Genomic DNA, 21,902 nt, shown 5'->3' with positions numbered 1-21,902 from the left:
CGCCGCCCCGCCGCTGTCACCACCGCGCCTTCTTCTTCTTCTCCTCCTACTCTGCCACACGGTTTGACTCTTCTTCCTCTCTTACTCTGCCACACGGTTTGACTCTTCTTCTTCTCCTACTCTGCCACACGGTTTGACTCTTCTTCTTCTCTTACTCTGCCACACGGTTTGACTCTTCTTCTTCTCTTACTCTGCCACACGGTTTGACTCTTCTTCTTCTCTTACTCTGCCACACGGTTTGACTCTTCTTCTTCTCCTACTCGGCCACACGGTTTGACTCTTCTTCTGCAGGGTGCCAAACACGTGACGCAGCGGTTCCTTTCACGCTGCCGAGACGTCGCCCCTTTTACTTACTACTTGAAAAGAAGTCGCAAATAATAATAATAATAAACAAGGGAGTGGTTTTTTTTTAATGCTGGTCTCAGCTTTGTACTTTGGGACCAAACCCCCCCCCGCCCCCCAATAACCCCCCGGCTCATGAAAACATAATGCTTTGTTACCTAAGGCCTTATTCGGTCTCTTAAACTCATTTCTTCACTCACTTTGTGGACCTTCCTGGAAGGAAACGTGAGAAGGATCAACGCGAAAGCGCGACCTCCACGCGACCTCAGCCGGCCTGCGTGCCGCGTGACGTCCCGGCCCGGTCGCTCCTGATATCGATTGCCAACGGAATGTCGGTGGAATCAGATCTGCAGACCGTGGGAGGAAATATCACACCGGGAGCCGTTGGCACACGTTTTGGCAGAAAAAGAAAAAAAAACAACAACCCAGGTCGCTGCAATGAGGGAAGATCACACACGTCCTCGCCCAACCGGAACACGCGGCGGTTTACCGGCCTGGAAACACTGACGCCTGTGCAGGTTTCGGGTGAGCAGGTTTCTGCCGCCTTTCTGAAGAAGAACCAGGCAGAGGACTTTAAATGTAACTGCTGGCACGCCGGCTTCCCCGTCACGCGTAAAATAGTGACTAGTGAGTTGAATTTAGTGTAGAAGTGTAGAAAGGACTCGCAGCTTCAAAGCGGCGTGATGTCGCGCCAGAAACGACCGCTTTTATACAAAAATCACTTCATTCATGAAAATCGTCCACACACACACACACACACACACACACACACACACACACACACACAGGCCACCATCATCTTGGAGTACTTAGTGTTGCAAACAGTCTCCTCTGGCGGCAAAACTATAAACAAATAGAACAGAACTCCTTGTTCTTCCCACAAGCTCTTTGTGTGTGTGTGTGTGTGTGTGTGTGTGTGTGTGTGTGTGTGTGTATAAAATGTTGAGCCAGTGTTTCTTTCTGCCATCTTTTTTATTCATGTCATGTGTGAATATCTGTCCATGCGATTAATTATGTCCCGAGTGACTGAATGTGCGTTTGCGTGTATTCCTCTCCTTGTGCGTGTGTGTGTGTGTGTGTGTGTGTGTGTGTGTGTGTGTGCGCTCAAACCATGTCCGCGAAGTGTGTCGTTTTTTTTCTCCACAACATCAGCGCCTTTCTTCTCGATGTCCTCAAACCGCGTTGGAATAAAAGCAGCCCGTCGACTGACTGGTGTGTGTCGGCGGCCATGTGACTCACAGGGTGATGCGTGTATTCCTCTCCTAGCCCGTGTGTGTGTGTGCATGTATTGGTACACGCATGTATATCTGGTAGTCTGTCTTGTCGTTGTGTGTTTAGACCTTTCTGTGGATCGGAGTATAGTGTCCAAAACGAGTGCCGCGGTCGCCTTAAACATCGGACACCTTTTGTCTTGAGTGTAGAATATATGTTGCTATCGGTTACCGCTCACTTCACAAATATATGTGAAGCCTTATAGTGTAAAATATGGAGAAGAACATGAATTGCTTCATGCATGAGATATATTTAGAAGTATTTTGGTATTGAAGGTGTGGGCACAAAATGCAATATTCAGATATCTTTTTACTTTATGGTTTATTACAGGAGTACATTTAACAATCACGGTAACAAAAAGAAAGGGAGGAAAGTAGACCAAGACATTCATATTTTAACTAAAGGAACATTGTTTTCCTGCAAAAAGAAATACAAATATTATGTACAGAATGACATAAGACAGATAAACCAACAGGTGAGAGGAGGGAGAAGTGTAGTCGCATGGCACTTAAAAAATAGACATACCTCGCAAGTGCTTTCTGTTTTCCATAATTAATGTCAAATAAAATGCAGTGATAATAAGTCTGAATAACAAAAGAAATAATTATTACAATAATCAAATCAACAATATTAACATTTTAAACACTGTTTACAATATAACTGAAATACATAACATTCTAAATACATCCAATATTTATCAAAGACCTCATCAAGGCTAAAAACTCTAAATCTGTAATAGAATAAAAAATAGCATTTCAAATATTTTATAACAACAATATTAATTATACAATAACATTAATATTAGGTTATTAGTAGACGTAGATAGCTGATTTTTCCCATGGCCGGCTAAAAAATGGAATATTGTACAAATTATTCTATTCATTTCTCTTTTTCTCAAATATTGTATTCAGCTAAGTTATATCTATATATCTATAGATATTGATATATAGATATACAGGGAAAGAAATAGCAAATCTCACGCAATACAAACTATAGCAAACTATAACTCTCAATTAGAAAATGTACACAGGAAAAGCAGCAAAATAATTCAATTTTTATATATATATATATATGTATTTTTTATGATGAAGGAATCAGTGGTGTGGTTTGTAGAGAGAGCGAGCGACGTCTGGAAGGGCCAGAATCCATCTGCATCGGCTCGTCCAATGGGAGAAAGCCCCGCCCTCCTCCCCCCTCCAGCTTCGGGCGGAGCGATCGCGCAAACCTCCGAGAGTTCTGATTGTGCGATCACCTCGACGCCATAAATCTCTCGCGGCTAAAGAACAAACAGGGAATCTCGTGCTCGGCGCTGAAGGAGGAGCAGCGAGACAAAGACGTCGCCTGTTCGACGCGCAACTCAAATCGTGTAAAAATAAAACCAGAAAGGAAGCAAAGGTGGTTTAACAAAATAAAACCAAATTCTCCGTAAAACGGTAAAAATGAATGTAAGTGAATCTCAACGTCTCTCAAATCTTTCTCAAAAGAGCAGAAGACATCAGTTTAATCAGGGGAGGGGCAGTGAAAAGTTGTGGTTAAAAATTCATAGATTTTGGGCAGAAATCTAGATCGGTCCGTTTCCATACATCCATCTCTTTTACCCTGCTACACAAGTGGAATGGTTCACTGCATTTGATTAAGCACACGCCGAATGCTAAACTATCCTATTCTTTCGTCCTATACCCTGTTTCCTCCATGTCGGCTTCCTTCTTTCCTCAATCGTCTTTACTTTTACTTTTCAAATTTCTACACTTCATTTCTCCAAAAGTACCAGCATACTTCTCTTTCTCACGTTGTGCATTTTTTTTAAGTACGCCGAATAGATCATAATTAAGAACTTTTTTGGCAGCTCCTTTGAGGAAAGTCCCGATCGTCTTCAACGGGTGTAAGAAGAAACGAGGACTTCTACTTTTCCGTTAGTCTGAAAAGGAACCTCCAAAATTGGAGAAGAAAAAATAACTCTGAAATTCTTTCTTTCCTCCCTTCAATCTTATTTCTGAAGACCTCTTCACCCCCCCCACCCCTCCCGCCTCAAACCCCTCCCCCCCCTACTCGCCGACTCGCCGCCCTTCAAACGGTCGCTCCCAGCAGCTCGTCCGACTTGGCCATGATCTCGTTCTGGTTAGAGTCCAGGCCGAAGAACTTGACCTTGAGCCCGTCGACGGGGTGCATCACCGGCACGGTGACCACGCGGGGGAACTGCCGGGTGGCGAGCTCGAACCGGCTGGTGCTGGCCAGCTCGATGGCCAGGATGCGGAGGAAGAGGGTGGCCAGCTGCTTGCCCAGGCAGGAGCGCACGCCGCCGCCGAAGGGCAGGTAGTGGAAGCGGCCTTCTTTGTCCTCACACCGCTCCTGGCTGAAGCGGTCGGGGTCGAAGGCGTCCACGTCCTTGAAGACGGCGGCGGTGTCGTGGGTGTCGCGGATGCTGTACATTACGCTCCAGCCCTTTGGGATCTGCACTCCCTGGAGGAAGGACAGACGGATGGCCGGTGAGCACATCGGTATGGGTGCGATCAAAGGCGCGATTAAAGGTGCGATCAAAGGTGCGATCAACGGTGCGATCAACGGTGCGATCAACGGTGTTCTCCGGTGTCGTCAACTCTCGACTCATAAGGTCAGATTCCACTTCCTCTAAATCATACTATGTGAGAATCAGCTGAGGTGGCACCTTGTCCTTTTGTAAATATACCCTTAAAATCTGGTGTCTTGGGGTAGTTTTCTGTTGACAGAACTCTTTCTTTATTCTTTACAAGGTCTTGGAAGACTATGTTCTGGGGTCTAACGAACCATTCATTCTAAATGAGATGGCTTTCTTCTCCTGATGTGTGAGGACGGCCGAGATAGCGTAGAGTGCCATAAAAAGTGACTCGTGACATATTAGAGCAGTAAGTGGCTACTCACGTCGAGCTCGAATGTCTGCATGGCGGTTCTGTAGGCCCCCGAGACGGGCGTGAAGAGTCTCAGCACCTCCTTGATGACACAGTCCAGGTACTTGAGGCTCACGATGGTGTCCAGCGTCAGCTCTCCTGGCATGAGGCAACCATTGTGGAGGAGGCCCCTGGCCCTCAGCTCCTCCCTCAGGCGCTCCAGGACGGCCGGGTGGCGCAGGAGCTGCATGATGAGTGAGGTGCTGGCGCTGGCCGTGGTCGCGAAGGCGGCGAAGATCAGCTCGATGGTGGACTCCTGCGGGGACGACAGGCGGTGCGCCAGCGCCGGTTAGTGGCTTCCAATGCAAATGCAAAATACACCATTTACGACCGGTTTTCTCCCCCCTGTAGGCTGCAGGGTCATCGGTGTCATTGAGAATGTGAAATCTCCTTTTGCTGGTCACATTCAAGCCAAACATGTCTCTGGGCACAAATCCACCACCACACACCTCGGGCCCGCCAACAAAACAAAACGGCAATACCTAATAAAAGCGTGTTGTTTTTAATTCCTGAAAAGTAGCCTGTTTGGAAATATGAAGTTGGAATCCAATAACAACATTTAGCGCGCCGCGCGGAGCCCATTATTAAGGTAGTGGAATGAATAACGCCGAGGCCGGCAGCACGACTCCTATTATAAACCTCTCATCTGCCATCATCGGTGTCAAAACACACTTCTGCCTGACCCGCCGTGTGTGTGTGTGTGTGTGTGTGTGTATATGTATATGTGTGTTATATACGAGTGTGTCAGAACTGCAGCAGAGTGCTTCAGCCTGGGCCTCTGCGACAGGGCTCCCCAGTTCACTTTGTGTGTGTATTTATATACCGTTAAGTGTGAGTGTGTGCGTACAGGAGGCCTCTTTCAGACCCCTAGCAGGGGGAGTGTTGACTTATTTTTGGCCCTTGGGCGTCACCCAGAAACCACATGGAGAGAGAGGGAGAGCGAGAGGGTTGAGTTTTCACAGAATTCCTTTAATAGGTAAACAGAGGGTGTGCCTGTCCGTGACTGTGTGTGTTTTACAGGCCGCCAACGGGAATCCGCTTAGCGTCCCCTGCAGTCACATTTCACCTACCGATGTATGTCACGAGTCACTTTTTATGGCACGCAATGCCAAGATGATTATTTCGAGAACTCACGATAATTGCCGATGTGTGTGTTCGGTCAACGGAGAGCGGCTCCATTTGGGCAGCACTTTGCTGGATAAACAGGGGCGTGTTTCACTACGCATGACTTAGTGTTTGTCTGGACACACACACACACACTGGCGTGTTAACGCTCCTGTGCGTGTTTGTTCGATTGAGGGGCTTCTCGTGCGTCTGGCTTCCCTCCGCGGTGGATGAAGCTGGGGTGTTTTTTTGGCGCGTTACCTTCAGCTCCTGCATGGTGAGCTCGGTGCCGTTCTCCTTGGCGCTCTCCATCAGGACGTCCAGCGCGTCGCTGTAATCCTTCCCCTGAGAGTGCAGCGGCTTCTCCCTGATGGCCTTCTCTATGCATTTCTGCAGGGTGTCTCGCGCGCGGATGCCCTGTGAACAAGTAGGGGGGGGAGCTTACACCAGATACAGAGATTTCTCTAAAAGGGACCCCATCGATGCACCGGCGCATCGGTAGATCTCGTTGGTGTGAACATGAACACGTACCTTCCTGTAGCCGCTGAAGGGCAGGTCTATGGGCAGGCTGAACAGGTTGTCCACAAAGTCCTGGAAGGTTGAGAACAGGTGCCTCATCTCCTCCTCCGACACCCTGAAGCCCAGCAGCACCCTCACCGCCATGGTGAACGACAGCCTCTGGCTCTCCCTGCGGAATGACGGCCAGTCAGGACCTCAGTCACGTCCGGCGATCCTCACTTACACCCAGGTCTCCCCCCCCCCCCCCCCCCTCCACCTTCAAAGCTTTTCCCTCTGAAGCGCCTTGCTTTGTTCGACTCCTGCAGCTTACAATGTTCCTAACGACCGTCTAAAGAACGCCAGGATGGGCTTCCGTCATTGTCGATGCTCTTGTTTCTCATAATAACGTTGTTTAAAGAGGTAACCTCTCTATTACTGTTGAAACGCAAACAGTACAACATCTCTGCGATGTCCTTTCTCAGTGCAGTGAGAGGATTTGCATCTCCAGGCTGGGAAGCCCACCGTACCTGTAGACGTTGATGGGCTCGGGGTTGGAGCTCCACACTCGGAGGCTCTCCTGGATGACCTGCTGGATTTTCGGGAGGTAGGACTCCAACGCCTCGTGGCTGAACACCTTGGCAAACACCTGGAGAGACGGAGAAACGGGCACGTTCACGACTGCATGGGATGCTCGTGAGTCGACTCGACACACAGACAGAAAGTGCAAACGGCAGAATGTCTTCCTGAATACTCTCAGCCTCTCTTCCCATCTTTCTATATATACATATAAATACATTTGGTTTTAGCCATGCAAGTGGTTTGGCTCATTGAAGGGCGATGTTGACGTGCTGGTTGGTCGGAACACCACATCAACCACTGAAATACTTAATAACTATTTTACGGTCAATGAGGATTTTCCGTCTTATGCCGCCACGAGGTTGATGTTTTTTAGGTAAGTCTTGATGGACTAAACACGGAATATTTTGAATTCCTGGAAGTCTGGTGTAGCATTTCGGTCGCCCGAGAATGTCTCCCGAGTCCGGCTCCAAAAACAAAATGGCGACCGGCAAAATGCCCGAGGCGAAGGCTTCGTTGGCGTCGCCCAACCGACGGTTCCCAACAATACCCCTTTCTATCCATTAATCCCCTTCGTCTGTCGTTTTGAATTCGCCCCCATTCCACCTCTCCTCACAGAGACTTACACATTGTGGAGGTTTTCCCCTGTAGTCAGCAGAACTCCATGACGGGCAGAAAGCAGAGAGGGAGGGTGTGTGTGGGGGGAGGAGGGGGGTGGTTAAGTCTTTCCTGGCTGCTCGTAGTATTTCTTAGTACGAATAAGTCACCAGTCGTCAGTGTTGTTTGGACAAATAACATTCCTTCTGATTTAAACCCTAAAACTGCCCTTAAAATGGTGCTGGAAGTGATTTAGAGGTGGGGGAGCGTTGGCGAGTAGACGAGCGGAGCGTGCGGACCGGACCAGAGGACGGCTTTTATATTGACATGAATCACTCGACAGCGCTTGGCTTTATCTGGAGGCATAACTCTCTGTGCCTTCGGCCCGCTGAGCTCTCCTCTCAGCGGCGGCTGCTCATGAAAGACTCCGGACGTCGCCGCGCTCGCCTCCATCCCGCCAAGCTCGAGCGAGTCGTGCGACTGGCGCGCATGGTTTGCATTTCCAGCGAGTGGAACGTTGGCGCGAGCGCGTTTTTTATATTGGAGACGAATGCAGCTGTCGAATGATCAGCGATTCGCTCCGAGAGCGTTGCAATCGCTCTGGAACTTTCCCGTGTAGATCTGATTCACAGTATTAGTTTCTTTCCTTTGCGGTCATTTTGAAAGTACTTTTTGTGTTTTTTTTTATTGTCTAACCTGCACAGACTCATAATTGCATCATGTCTGAGGTTTCTCTCAATTTATTTTATCGCTGTGGGTTCTTTGACCTCCCTCCCTTCTCCTTACAGATACACTAAACTGTTATTAACACAAAGTAGACTGATGGGAGGCTACAAGAACTACGTGATCAATCTCCTACCAACCCTTAAAGGTCCAGAATCAAGCTGTGGAAAGCCAAAGCGTGGCCGTACAATTAAACTCGTACTGGATTTCTAGCCGCTTAGGCGAACAGGAACAGGAGGAATTAGTTTATTGTGTATTTGCTGCGTTTGTTTTAAATAAGACAGAACGCGGTCATAAAGGCCGACTGTTGCTGCTTCTTTTCATTGGGACACAAAGGAGGCCGAGCGGGAAGAAAGCAGCTCCTGGTGGGATCGGAGGCCACGCCGGCGAGGGTCCGCGTGGTTCCTGAGGTCCATGTTTCAGCCACCTGAACATCAGCTGCTCTTATTTTGTTCATTTTCCTCTCGTTTCCTTTCTCCTCCGTCACCCTCTCTCTCTCTCTCTCTCTCTCTCTCTCTCTCTCTCTCTCTCTCTCTCTCTCCCCTGCATCATTCCCTCCGATCCCTCCTTCCTTCCCTCCGCCGGCCTCAGAATGAATGAACAATAGTCCAGTGAGCCGGTGCCGTGTGCGTGCGCTGCGTTGTGTGCGTCGTTGGGTGGTCAGCGCAGATCACAGGGCGCTCTTAAGACGTTTAGCGCCGCTTAACGTTTCCTCTGCGAGCCGCCGGCCGCGGATCAGCTTACATGACCTGCCCCTCCCCCCAGACCCCGGCCACAGGGGGCCGCCGCGCACACCATCTGACCCCTAACAGTCTGCGGGGGGGTCGTGTTGCTTGGATTCACGTTGCGTAGAGTAGAAGATGCGAATCCGACGCATACGGGCGAGTCCCGGTCGCTACGGTGACATGATCGGTTCCTCACTCGGGCATTTAGTCCGTTGCCCTTTGTCGATTCAGAGAGACGCTTTCTAGTCCGCCGTCTGAATCCGTGACTCGACTGTTCATCGGCGCCGCTTGGTGACCGATCGCCAGCGGGCTAGAAGACGACGCAGGGGGGGCGGTTTTTCGGAATTCGGCAGGGAAATATTAGTTAAGTCCAAACGAGGTCGTGTAACGGCATGAATTTTGCAATTTTACCCGTCTGCGCTGGATTAGGCGTAATTGGTCAATTTGGGGGCGAGCACTTCGCACACGCACACACACACACACACACACACACACACACACACAGGAATACTCGGAGCGGCAGCGTTGAGCTACTTTAGGACCAGAGAGACAGTCAGTCGCTGTGTGTGTGTGTGTGTGTGTGTGTGTGTGCAGGCACAGACTCTGTAAGGTAACTACAGGTCACACAAACACACACACACACACACACACACGGTGTCCTCGCCACACGGCCTGGCTGCCAATCAAACACGGTTTGAAAGAAATAGAAAAGCTTCATGCGCTGTCACTCTGGTGACGGTCCAAGCTCCACACTGTTTGGGGGGTGGGGGGGGGGGAGTCCTGGGTGGGTGAGGGGGGGAGTGGGGGAGGGGGGGGTCGTTCATTTTGCTGCACCACAAAAACGTGACTGTCTTCTGTTAGCCTGCAGCCAAAGACACAAGCATAAAGACACACACACAGGCAGTCTGTGACTCACACACACACACACTGATATAGCCGAGCACACGCAGACACGGCCTAATAACGTCCATATGTCTTAAATTATGTGAAAGTGCTGCGAGCTGCTGGTTCCACAGACATGTAAAGACTCCTTTATTCTTCTCTCTCTCCTCCCACCTCTTCCCGTCTCTCCGGCCCCTTCATCCATCCTAAAAAATACCTAAAAAGCGCGACGAGCGTATTTCTCTCTCCTCGTCTGTAACGTTTACAAAAGCAAACGTCCGGTCGTGTTTTAAAGGGGGGTGATGATGATGATGATGGTGATGATGATGATGATGATACTCAACATCCCTGTGGTCGATCTGCAGAGCGAACCGGCTGTGTTTTATTTTAACATCAAGCTTTATTTGAAAGTAGAGGAAACTTCATGCATCAGTCTCCTGTTAAATGTACTCAGGTGCACTTTAAGGTATTTGCAGTTCCGTGTTCGGCTACGTGTTCTTTCTACTCAACTACGTGCAGATTTCAGACACAAAATAAAGGATCAACGCGACTTAATACGATGCAGCTGCGTAGATAAAACTACTCCGCGGTGGTGTTTACTTCCTCCACCACTGCACTGTTTAAACGTCGCACTACTCTATAAAATATATAAGTAATTGAGTTTTTATGGTTGTCAGTGTGTGTGTGTGTGTGTGTGTGTGTGTGTGTGTGTGTGTGAGAAGAGAAAACTATGAACGCCCCCCTGCAGCTCAGCGCTCGTACATCTTTTATCTTTATTTGACCTCAGAGGCTGTTTAAAAAGCGAAGAGGCCTCAAACGGGCTCGAGTCCAGTTGGAATTGGCGGCGCCCTCTACTGGCGGCGGGGCAGGAGCTCAGGGCACGAGGAGGGAGGCGTCTCGCAGCGTCTTCACTGGAGACAAGACGGTTTGAAGGGACACTTCATTACGAGGGCAGGTCCCTCCACCTGTCTCTCCCGTTCCCGTCCAATCTCACTCTGCTTTCCCTTTTCCCTCAATGTAGGGAAGGGGGAGGGAGGGGGAGAGGGGGAGGGAGAGAGGGGGAGCAGTCGAGGAACAGAAGTGAGCGGCGTGTCGGGGGGGGGGTGAAGATAAAGACCTAGCTGCCACTGTCAACACGTCGCGTGTTTGATTCCAGCTCGGAGGGACATGTTTCCCCTCCGGGTCACGCTGGGTTCACCGAGGCCGCCTGCGTGTTTCTGTTAACGAGGCGTCCGTTTACTGGGCGCCGCTCAGGAGAAAAAAGCCCCTAACCGTACGTTCCCTCGTCCTCACCTACGCTTGGAGAACATCGTTGTGAATGACTATCACGTCATCTGTCACCTTCGAGCTCTCGGGCCTGGACCACCTCCCGGTTGGGGCGGAAGCCTCGATGCCGCGGTGGGGAGGTGCTCCGTCTGCTCCGTGTTGTTGTTCTCCGCAACGGGGTGACGCGTGGGCTCGGCGCTGCCCGGCCCGGCCCGGCTCGGCTCGGCCCGGCTCGCGGTGGCTCTTTAAGGGAGGTCGTTTCCGAGCTGAACGCCGGCTCATGTGGAAACTGGCTCTCTGTTTGTTACGCCGAAGCCCAATGTGCTGTGTGGAGACTGTTTTTCCAAACGCAGACCACAAGGAGGGCAGACGCACACACACACACTCTACATGACTGCCCGGCTGACCACGCTTGCTCAAAGGCACTTCAGCGCTGTGGTCGCTTAGCAACAGGGGGCTCAAGCCGACTGTAAGCAACGTATTTTTGATGTTTGGGTCGAGAGCCGGGGAATGTTCAGGTGTGTGCACATACTATGGCTTTGTGGTGTGTGTGTGTGTGTGTGTGTGTGTGTGTGTGTGTGTGTGTGGAGCCCCCACAGAAAGACCCTCTTTGTGCTGTGTCGGAGGCAGCCCTCCTAATCAGGGGTCATTACATGAGGTTAGTGCGGGGGTCTCCGGGGAGAGGAGAGGGGATCAGAGCCCAGATTAGACCCAGCCGACCCCTCAGCATCCCCGGGCACCGCAGCAAGACCCGCCCCCCTCTCCCCCCTCCCCTCCCGCTCTCCCACTCCCCCCCGAATGATCCAAAAAGCTCCAGAGAGGAAAGTTGGTGCATTACGTGCTGGTGTGTGTGAGTGGAGGGAGATGGAGGTGCGTCTCCGGGCACAACGGGATAATAGCAAGCAGAGCAAAGTGGCTGATTACCTGAAACGAGAGAGAGAGAGCGAAAGAAAAGGAACTGGGAGTTAAAAATAAACACCAGTCGGGATAAAGGACCGGAGCAGAGCAGAAGAAGAGCAGCAGCAGGTGGTGGAGGCTCGTTCTCACGCCGATAAGGCCGAGAGGACGGAGTGGCTTCACACTGATACGCTGGCTTCCTTTGTGCGTCCGTGTGTGTGTGTGTGTGTGTCCTACCTTCCTCATTGTGCAGCAGGTGACTCTGTTTCCTTTCAGGTGCCCGTTTGTGTGCGTCTGAGCTCTTACACGAGACGTGAACTGTTTCTCTGCTGCGTATCTGACTCGTTTCCTCCCCCGTGTGCCCATGCGTGTGCGTGTGCCCATGCGTGTGCGCGTCTTTCCCCGTGTCCTGACCTTCCTCCTCTTGCGGTGGATGTCCCCGATGCTGTTGGCCAGCGAGTTGGGTCCCAGCAGCGTGGCGGTGCTCTGCGGCCAGTCCACCGTCACCAGCGTGTGCTCGCCCATCAGCACCTTGCGCACGTTCTCGGCGCCCGTCACGCGGATCAGCGGGCGGCCCAGCAGGTGCGTCTTGAACACGTTGCCGTACTTCTGCCTCCGCGACGCGTGGAAGCCCGAACCCTAGAAAGGAGAAGGGGGGGGGGGGGGGACTGTGAGAGGTGGAATGTCCCTTTTTTACGGCAGAGATGTAGCGGCTGGGAAAAAGAAAAGCTCAAAAAGCTGAAGATTTATGATTTCACGTCGCCAGATTTTACGCTTTTTAAAATGACTTTTTACTTCTAAAGAAGGAGACAAGCGCGCTCCTCCTCCTCCTCCTCCTCCTCCTCCGTCACATCGGCAGCTACAATAACCACAACCCTCCACAATGACCCCGTGACGTTATTCCGCACAGAGACCGACGAGCCTTTTTAAGTGCAAGCTCCTTGCGACTGATTTTTACGCTAGCTATTAATTTGAAGCAGCCTTTAGGATCCGACCTTCCCTCCGGCTTTGATCTGCACCTCTAAATGCTCTTGAGTGAGTCTTTTTTTTTTTTTTTTTCTCCCTCTGTGGTTTGGGGCCCAAACGGACCGTTTCTGGTGAGCCCCCCCACATGCTAAAAGTTACTAATGTTTCCATCATCTCGGCTCCCGGAGCAAAAGTAAACGAATACAGTGAAGGTAGCGGACAGCAGATGTTTAAAAGGCCCGTATACACAGAGGTTAATTCAATGCAAACACATTCAGGATGCCTTCGGGGCTCAAGTTCAGCTGAAACATCTACCGACGAATCGTCGAGGTCAAAGGTTCCCAAAACATTTTGGGCTCCGGTTGCGAGTACAGTAAATGAAATGTCATGAAGACAGGAACCCGATTAAGGGACGTAAGGAGATCTTCAGGGATTTCATGACGTCCGCCATCTGTTCACCCTTATTCAGCCTCAGAAGCGAGCCGCCGTAAGCCAGCAGCGAGTCGCCGTCCCTGCTGCTTTCCTGGAGGGATTTTGGATGAAATCTCAATGAAGCTCAAGAGATTCAAACGACTGAAGTCAAATTGAAAAAGCGCATTGACCTTTCGAGAGGAAACCAGCAGCGGTGCAGTTCGTTAAGCTCTGTCGCTGCAGATGATAAAAGAAAACCAGCTAGAAGAAGCCTACGCAGCCCCCCCCCCTTGGAGCTGGAGTCAGTTAGCGAGCTGACCCGGGTTCAGCTTTGACGCCGACCTCCAAGCGGTCCGGGTCACGCCCGAGCGAGAGGGAGCCGACCCCAGAACTGTAAATGGGCTGTTTGAGGGAAAAGAATATATATCAGCCTGAGGGCAGCTGACTGTGTCACACACACACACACACACACACAGTACAAACACACATGCATGTGCAGGTACACACATACCTCCAGATTCATACAAATTTACCAAAAAAAGGGCAAAGCAAACAGACGTGCAGGAGGCCGAACTGCAAATTGCCGTGACAACACTAACTGGTTTGACCCTGGTTTACTCCTGGGGGAAGAGATATGTACACACACACACACACACACACACACACACACACACACACACACACATATCTAAACACAGGCCAAAGAAGCAGTACTATGAGATTCTGTTTATTTAAAAAAAAGTTTTAGTTCAATTATTGCCCTTTGGTGCATTAACATGAAGAGCTTCAGTAACTCTCGACTGTGTGTGTGGGGAGGAGGATGTGTGTGTGTGTGTGTGTATGAAAGACTAATTTTAGCAGAATCACCTCTCACACCGTTGATCACAGGAACAACAGTGGAAATGCATTCTGGGTAAAGCTTCCACTGAATCGTTGTGACAAAGTGTTCATTTTTTCAGCTCCAGCAGAAGAAGCTTCGCCCCCCCCCGTCCCGCTGTGCAGAGCGCCCACTTTCAAACCGCATCGCTAACAGCGCTAATCCCTTAGAACCCGAAAGCAGCGGAGTAAGTCCCGCCCCCCCCCCCGCCACAGCGTGCAGCTAGTAGACCGCTTCCCGCTTTCTTTCTTCCCTCCGCCGCGACCCTCCCGAACCCTCAGGCCGCAGATCTTTCCAGACCCGCGACTGCAGTGCATTCTGGGCGACGTCCCGCTGCTGCGGGCCGCACGGCGCATTTTAAAGATGGCGTCAAAGTCTTTCATCGCGTTCATTTGAAATAACCGTCTTTCTTATTTTCCTCCCTCGCAGACACTCGGCCTTTCTCCCTCTGCAGATGTCGGTTTCCCGCTCGCTCGACGCGTCTGCGCAAAAAACTGTTGACCTGAACTGTTTTCGTAGCTCCTGTACACTTCCTCTTTTTACAGTGGCACACACACACACACGCACGCACACACACACTCACACACACATTAGCGCGCACACACCAGGTCGGTGGCTGGCCTCTGGAGCCCTCAGAGTGAGTGTGTGTGTGTGTGTGTGTGTGTGTGTGTGTAAGAGTGGGGTTGTTTTCCATAGATGTAGAGTGGTTTAGTATGTCTGCCTGGCAGGCCTGCTCACACACACACACACACACACACACACACACACACACACACACACACTGATTCAGAGGGAGTTCCTCGGGCCCTCAGACAAGGCTCCCTTTCACACTCTAAGATACAGCGTCAGATTGGGCCGATTGTGTACGTTCTTTTTAGTCTGTGTGTGTGTGTGTGTGTGTGTGTGTGTGTGTGTGTGTGTGTGTGCAGCTACGTGCATTGTCTGTGTATGTCCTCTTGTCATATCTATCTATTTCTATTCACGCACAGGATACTGATTTTAATCTGTCCTCGTCCCCGTAATATAATAATAAGAAAAAAAGTTATACTATAATAAACTCTGTGTGTGTGTGTGTGTGTGTTTGTGTGTGTGTGTCTCTGCGCGCCAGGGGCGTGGTCTGGATGACATTTAGTGTAAGAGGTGAGAAGTGTACCCCCCCCCCCTCTTCTCCCTCTTAAACCTGGCAAAACACGAACACACACACACACACAGCATGGAAAGTTGTGTAATGACGCCACAGAGGAGAACGCGCACACAAAACCGCACACGGGATCCCAGCACCGAGACACGCGCACACAGACACACAGTCGTCGCCGCGGAGACGCAGGCGTCACCGCTCCGCACTGATTGCGAGGCCTGAAGCACACACTTTGGCTCCGAGCTTCAGTGAAGCGAAGGAACCGTCGCTGTAAACACAAGAAGAAAACAACAACAACAACCGAGAACCAGAAACCAAAATCGCCGCCGCAACATCCCGGCTGAGTTCACCGCCGAGGTGATGAAAACCACGACGGGGTTATTAATCGCCGCCGCGCCGACGTGCGCCATGTTTGTGAGGGACGACACAACTGCTGCTGCCGAGTCACCCGACTGAAGATCAGAACCTGCAGTGCGTCGGGGTTAAAGGTCATGTACACACCAGTGAGGGTCAGGGAAAGTGTTCAATAACAAAGTACAGGGAATACCTGTGTGTGTGTGTGTGTGTGTGTGTGTGTGTGTGTGTGTGTGTGTGTGTAGGTAGCTGACACAGACTCCTTTTATATTTTCTGAACAAGGATTTATCAGATGTTTTACAAGAACCTCAATAAAGGAGGAAGAACGAGGCGTTCCTACGAGGTTTTTCCACGCCGTCTCACACACACACACACACACACACAGACACACACACACACACACACACACACATAGAACCTTTCATTACACATTCACACACCACACAAAAGGAATTCTGACAAACGCCACCTGAATCACAGAATATCTCATAAATCTTCCCCTTCTCTTTCTCTCTCTGTGCGCACACACACACACACACACGCACACACACACACACTGTCCGAGCAGCGCTAGCTAGCGCGCCGGCCGTGCTAAAAATACCCCCGTCTGTTCTGTTGGGGTTGGCTTGGGGGCAACCCGGGCCTCCGCTTATAAATGTCCTCTTTGTAGCGCAGTGGAAATGTCCAACAAATGACTCTTTTATTAGTGCAAGACAAAAAAACACGGCTAATTATGTTTACTCAGATCAACGCCGCGGCCCGGCGAGCGAGCGAGAGAGAGAGAGAGCACATCTGGAGCCGTTAGAAAACATTAAGACGCTCAGACGTTTTAGAGAAAAAGGGGCTGATGGGAAAACAGTAGCAGGAAGCGAAGGGCGAGTAGGAAACAAAGAGCCTTTTACTGGCGGATACGTTGGGCTGAAGGGAGGAAGACATGAAAGCTGAAGTTCGCTTCATAAATGGTCGCCTGAACTAGGGGGGGGGGGATGGACCACCGCGTGGCTCCTTGGCCCCCCGGTAGGAACGGGGAGGAGTCAAAGGCGGGCGGGGGAAACGACACCCGTTTTCTGGTGGACGGGCGGAAAAAAAAAGCTGCGTCACCCGACGAGAACAAAACGAGAAGTTTCGATCCTAAAGACGGCGAGAAGGAAGTGAAGCGAGGAGAGCAGAAGGGAAGGACGCGAGGGAGGAAACGAGGTCAAAGGCTGTGAGGGAATTCCTTCCCTCTTTTCAGCCGTCAATCATTCAGCCGGTGCCAGAGATACCAAGGAACCTGTGTGTGTGTGTGTGTGTGTGTGTGTGTGTGTGTGTGTGTGTGTGTGTGTGTGTGTGTGTGTGTGTGCGAGCGATGGGCCCTCGACTTGACAATGAACCCCGTCCCTTTGCGGTCACGCCACCGCATCAGAGGGACAGAGGAGGAGAGGGGAAGCAAAGAATGGAGGGAAGGGAGGAAGAGGGATAAAGAATGGCGCAAAAAAAAAAGGGGAGGGGGGGAGGGGGGGGGCCTTGGGCGCCAAAAACGGAGCGAGAGAAAGCGAGCGCAGAGCGTGGCAGAGGAGGCGGAGAGATGGGGAGGGCGCCGGTTTCAGAAAGGACGGATTAGCGAAGAAAGGTCTCTGAGGAGAATGGAGGGAGAGAGAGAGAGAGAGAGGGGGGTGTGGGGGGAGGAGGGGGGGGTTGGCCCCTGACCCGGGACATTATGGGAAGGGAGATTATGGTTGTTCAAAACTCTCTAAGCGCTCACCCTGGGACCCCAGCTAATACCCTGACACACACACACACACACCAGGTGTGTCCCTCCGCCGCTGAAAGTAGTCCCCGATCCAGCGACCGCCGCCTAAAAAAAAAAAAAAAACCCTGCCGCGCTCAGCTGAGGGAAATGATTGAGAGCGGGAAAGTGTTTGTGGGCGTCGAGAGACGCGCTGCGATGCCGAAAGGTGGCGAGCGAATAATAATTCCGGCCGTGTTTTTAGTATTAAATCACCAAGTTCATGAGCTCCCTTTCACAGGCGAGAGAGAGAGCACGACATTGTGCTCGTTACTCAGGGGTGTCCGGAGGGGGGGGGGGGGTGGGGCAGTGTGTTCTCGGGGTGAGAGAAGGGGCAAGGAACGCCGCTGCCAGCACCTCCTGCTAGTCGGAACAAGAGGAGGGAGGGAAGGAGGGAGGGAAGGAAGGAGGGAAGGAGGGAAGGGTGGATGGATGGTCAAAATTCCTCCTTCCTACATCGTTTCCGAGTTGAAGAGGAGGAGGATGGAGGTGAGGAAGGAGGAGAGGGGGCAGTTTTAAAGTTCTAGTGCAGAGAGACGGAGACGAAGGGAACAAAGAGGAGCTGCAGAAACACGCCGACGTTGAGACGAGATCAGAAGCAGAAGAAAAGAGGAGCTTCGGAAAAATGTCACCGGGGTTTGAGAAGAAGAGTCCTCGGAGGTTCAAGGGTGCTGCCTTGAATGCTAACACCCTCACTGCACACACAGACACACACACACACACACTACCCTGCATCTCTCACCCAACACACACACACACACACACACCGGCCACTTCGCTGCTACTTGTTGAGAGAAAGAAAGAGAAAACGTTAATTATTTGGCATCGTAATACAATCTGTGTGCGCTCACACACTGCTGTACGTGTGTGTGTGTGTGTGTGTGTGTGTGTGTGTGTGTGTGTGTGTGTGTCAGAAGTAAATCCATTCCTGGGGAATTAGCGGCGACTATGCGGCGTAACACAACGCCTCCTGAGAACATTGTGGTTTTGTAGGTGAAGCTCGGTCATACGTGGTTTTGGTCTGTAAAAGGGAGAAGAAGCCATGAGGCAGCAGGACAGGTGTAGAAGAAGAAGAGGGGGGGGGGGGGGGAGGGAGGACCAGCCCAGGAGAAACTGATCCCAGACGGACGGTTTCCCTCGGCGACTGGTGGACGTGTGCGTTATTCATTCGTGTTCGATTCAAGACGCGATCGATCAATCGATCGATTGATCGATCGATTGATCGGTGACGCAGCCGGTGGGAACTTTGCACGTTGGTGCCTCTGAGTGGCGGCAGGAGGGAACTGCTGTAATTCACTGGACCTGAATCGTGTCTCGGACATAAAGCGGTTTCTGTTTTTACACAAGCTCTCTCGACCTGCAGCACAGCATGTGGTTATCGATGGAAAACGTTCCCCCAAATAACATGTGTTTATAGACTCTTATTTTAATGTTGATTTGTGTTACGCTCGTGTGTTTACATCCAATGTTTCCATGAATGTACAACGTGTAGGTAGTGTTTCAGTGTGTGTGTGCGTGTGTGTGTGTGTGTCAGAGAGCTGCAGGCCCTAATGGAAGCAGACAGGTCTTTGGCAGAGTGACCGGGAAACTATTTTCAAACTGCACATCTCTTTAAAATGGATCAGTCACTGAAATGTGCTTCTGTTGCTGCGCGTGTCGGCTTAACAATATACTGCATGAATATATATTATATATATATATATATATATATATATATATATTCATGTGTATGTATATGTCTGTTTGAGAGAAGACTATAGAGCAGGAGTGAAAGAACAAAAGAAGATGCAACTTTTGGGGATTTTCTTGCCAATTGTTTCTCCTCACATTTCCTCACATCTCCTCACATCTCACATCTCCTCACATCTCACATCTCCTCACATCTCACATCTCCTCACATCTCCTCACATCTTCTCACATCTTCTCACATCTCCTCACATCTCCTCACATCTCACATTTCCTCACATCTCCTCACATCTTCTCACATCTCCTCACATCTCCTCACATTTCCTCACATCTCCTCACATCTCACATCTCCTCACATCTCACATCTCCTCACATCTCCTCACATCTCCTCACATCTCACATCTCCTCACATCTCCTCACATCTTCTCACATCTTCTCACATCTCCTCACATCTCCTCACATCTCACATTTCCTCACATCTCCTCACATCTTCTCACATCTCCTCACATCTCCTCACATCTCCTCACATCTCCTCACATCTTCTCACATCTCCTCAAATCTCCTCACATCTCACATCTCCTCACATCTCCTCACATCTCACATCTCCTCACATTTCCTCACATCTCCTCACATCTCCTCACATCTCCTCACATTTCCTCACATTTCCTCACATCTTCTCACATCTCACATCTTCTCACATCTCCTCACATCTCCTCACATCTTCTCACATCTCCTCAAATCTCCTCACATCTCACATCTCCTCACATCTCCTCACATCTCACATCTCCTCACATCTCCTCACATCTCCTCACATCTCACATCTCCTCACATTTCCTCACATCTCCTCACATCTCCTCACATCTCCTCACATCTTCTCACATCTCCTCACATCTCACATCTCCTTACATCTCCTCACATCTCCTCACATCTCCTCCTCTGCCGGAAGATGACGGCATCTCCTTCACGGCGCTCACGTGGCGCTTCACGACCTCCTCGCGCCAGAACATGCTCTTCTCGTTGGGACCATTTGGTCCTCGTAAGAAGCCTGTAAGCCCCCCCCCCCCCCCCCCCCCTTCCCCCCCAACCCCCACACCCCCCCTCCCCTCTTCATAAACTTGGCCGTGGTCCTCGCATTCCGGGAACGAGTCTCACTCGGTGTCAGATGTAACGGAGAGGAGCACCGCGAGTTCAAGCCCCGCGCGCGGCCAACATGCCCCCTCTTGTTGAACACCCCCGCGCGCACTCACTCACGCACACACACACACACAAACACACACACACGCACTCACATTCTATTGGCGTCTCATGTCTGTTCCCCCTCCAGACATGAAGGAAAAGCACCACTTCAAACGCACTCAAAGCAAAGACAAAAGGAGCGTCTCCGTGACCCTGATCGATAACACGAGGAGCGCGCGCGCGCGTTCCGATCACCTCAAACCCTCAAACCACAAACTCCAAACGTTCGGCTTCCACTCCAGACGTCAACGCTCGCGTTTCCTCGCCGTTGGACTTATTGCGGCGCAATAAAAGGAGCACGAGCAGCTGATAAGCGGCGTTATAAACTAATCAAAAGCCAAGCGGAGTCTTTGATGGCCGGTGGTCAGAAGGAGAAGCGCTGTGATCAATGAAGCCCACGACCCGAGATGCCATTGCGCGAAACGCAACCTGGAGAGACGAGATCTCGAACGACCGATAAACCCGATCGATTTCAGCCCGCGCGCGGACACCGAGCCGCCCCGCGGCGCCGCGCTTACCTGCAGGAGCCAGTGGCACGTCTCGCCGATGAAAGGGAAGCCCATGGACCCTTTGGGCATCGGCAGCTTGCAGTTCTTGTCCCGCGTGGCCGTCCACCGGAGCTGCCACAGCTGCTGGGAGACGGCGAGGAGCAGGACCATGGACACCAGGCAGGCGGCCAGGGTGGCCAGAGCCGAGACCAGGTCGAAGGTGTCGAACAGCATGGTGATGGAGAGCCCGGCGGCCTCTGCGGAGCTCTGTCAACTTTGTATTCGCGACAGGAAATCGGCCGGGATGATCTTCTTTTCTTTTTTTCTTTTTCTTTTACAAAGTTCTGAAATGCGCCTTTACGCGCTCCAAAGCCGCGGCGGGCGCGTCTCCCGAATGAATGAGGCGCGGTGCGGTTGTGTCATTCGGGGAGAGAGTGTCGTTAGTGTGCGGGTGGGACCCGGCCGAGCTGGGGAGATGCTGCAGGTGAGGCTCCCCGTGTCTTCGGTGTCACGCCTCCGCGCGCAAAGCGCGTCGGAACCCACTCGGATTTAATGCAAGCACTCGGGGCGGCGGGCGGACGCGGCCGGGGACGGTCCGGACGTTTGGAATCTCATCTTTGGTCTCGTTTGTGGGTCGGTGGCTTAAAAAGTGAAGCCGGCACACGTGGAAAGAAAAGTGAAGGCGAGCCCTGGAACTAACTGGGGCTTTACTTTTTAAAAACTTCCCGAGGGGTGGAGGGGGGGAGGAGGGGGAGGTCGGAGGGGAGAGAGATTAACGAAAACTCTTCCAGGGAATCGCGTCTCTCCCAGAACAAAAAAAAAAAGAACGAGGACAGAAAAAAGGCTCTGAAGCGGAGTTGTAATCTCTCTGGGAGCAACGCGATGAAGGTGAAGACGTTTAAGATCCGTGAGCGGGATGAAGAGGTGCGCGCGGGAGATGCTCTCAGTGGCACCGTCCTCCTCCTGCGTCTCCCACTTTATGGCGTGCGCTCTTTTCTGTGCACCTTTCTGTTTCTGAGCGCTCCTCTCTCTCTCTCTCTCCCTCTCTCCCTCTCTCTCTCTCTCGCTCCCTCTCTGCTGGCGGCCTATACACCCGTAGTGCGTGTGCGTGTGGACGCGTGCGTGAAGAGTTTCTGTGTGTGCACCAATGAGTGTTTATATAGCGCGGAGG

General features: G+C 51.4%; 2 protein-coding genes across 3 annotated transcripts in view; one reads left to right on the top strand and one right to left on the bottom strand.

Annotated features, from left to right (window-relative positions):
- Nucleotides 1–21,902, top strand: part of LOC120823100 (uncharacterized) — an 88,128-nt gene that overhangs the window by 60,632 nt on the left and 5,594 nt on the right. The gene's annotated exons all lie outside the window — the stretch shown is intronic.
- cyp26b1 (cytochrome P450, family 26, subfamily b, polypeptide 1) lies at nt 1,921–21,865 on the bottom strand. The gene is made up of 7 exons (XM_078105418.1): nt 20,762–21,865; nt 12,221–12,445; nt 6,668–6,786; nt 6,174–6,330; nt 5,904–6,059; nt 4,513–4,794; nt 1,921–4,074 (listed from the first exon to the last, which is right to left on the bottom strand). Exons 1-7 carry the CDS (start codon nt 20,963–20,965, stop codon nt 3,682–3,684), a joined length of 1,536 nt encoding a protein of 511 aa, XP_077961544.1. The 5' UTR covers nt 20,966–21,865; the 3' UTR covers nt 1,921–3,681.

This window comes from Gasterosteus aculeatus, chromosome 7 (genome assembly GCF_964276395.1).
Source record: "Gasterosteus aculeatus chromosome 7, fGasAcu3.hap1.1, whole genome shotgun sequence".
NCBI classification, from domain to species: domain Eukaryota; kingdom Metazoa; phylum Chordata; class Actinopteri; order Perciformes; family Gasterosteidae; genus Gasterosteus; species Gasterosteus aculeatus.
This window is presented reverse-complemented; position numbering and strand designations above follow the sequence as displayed.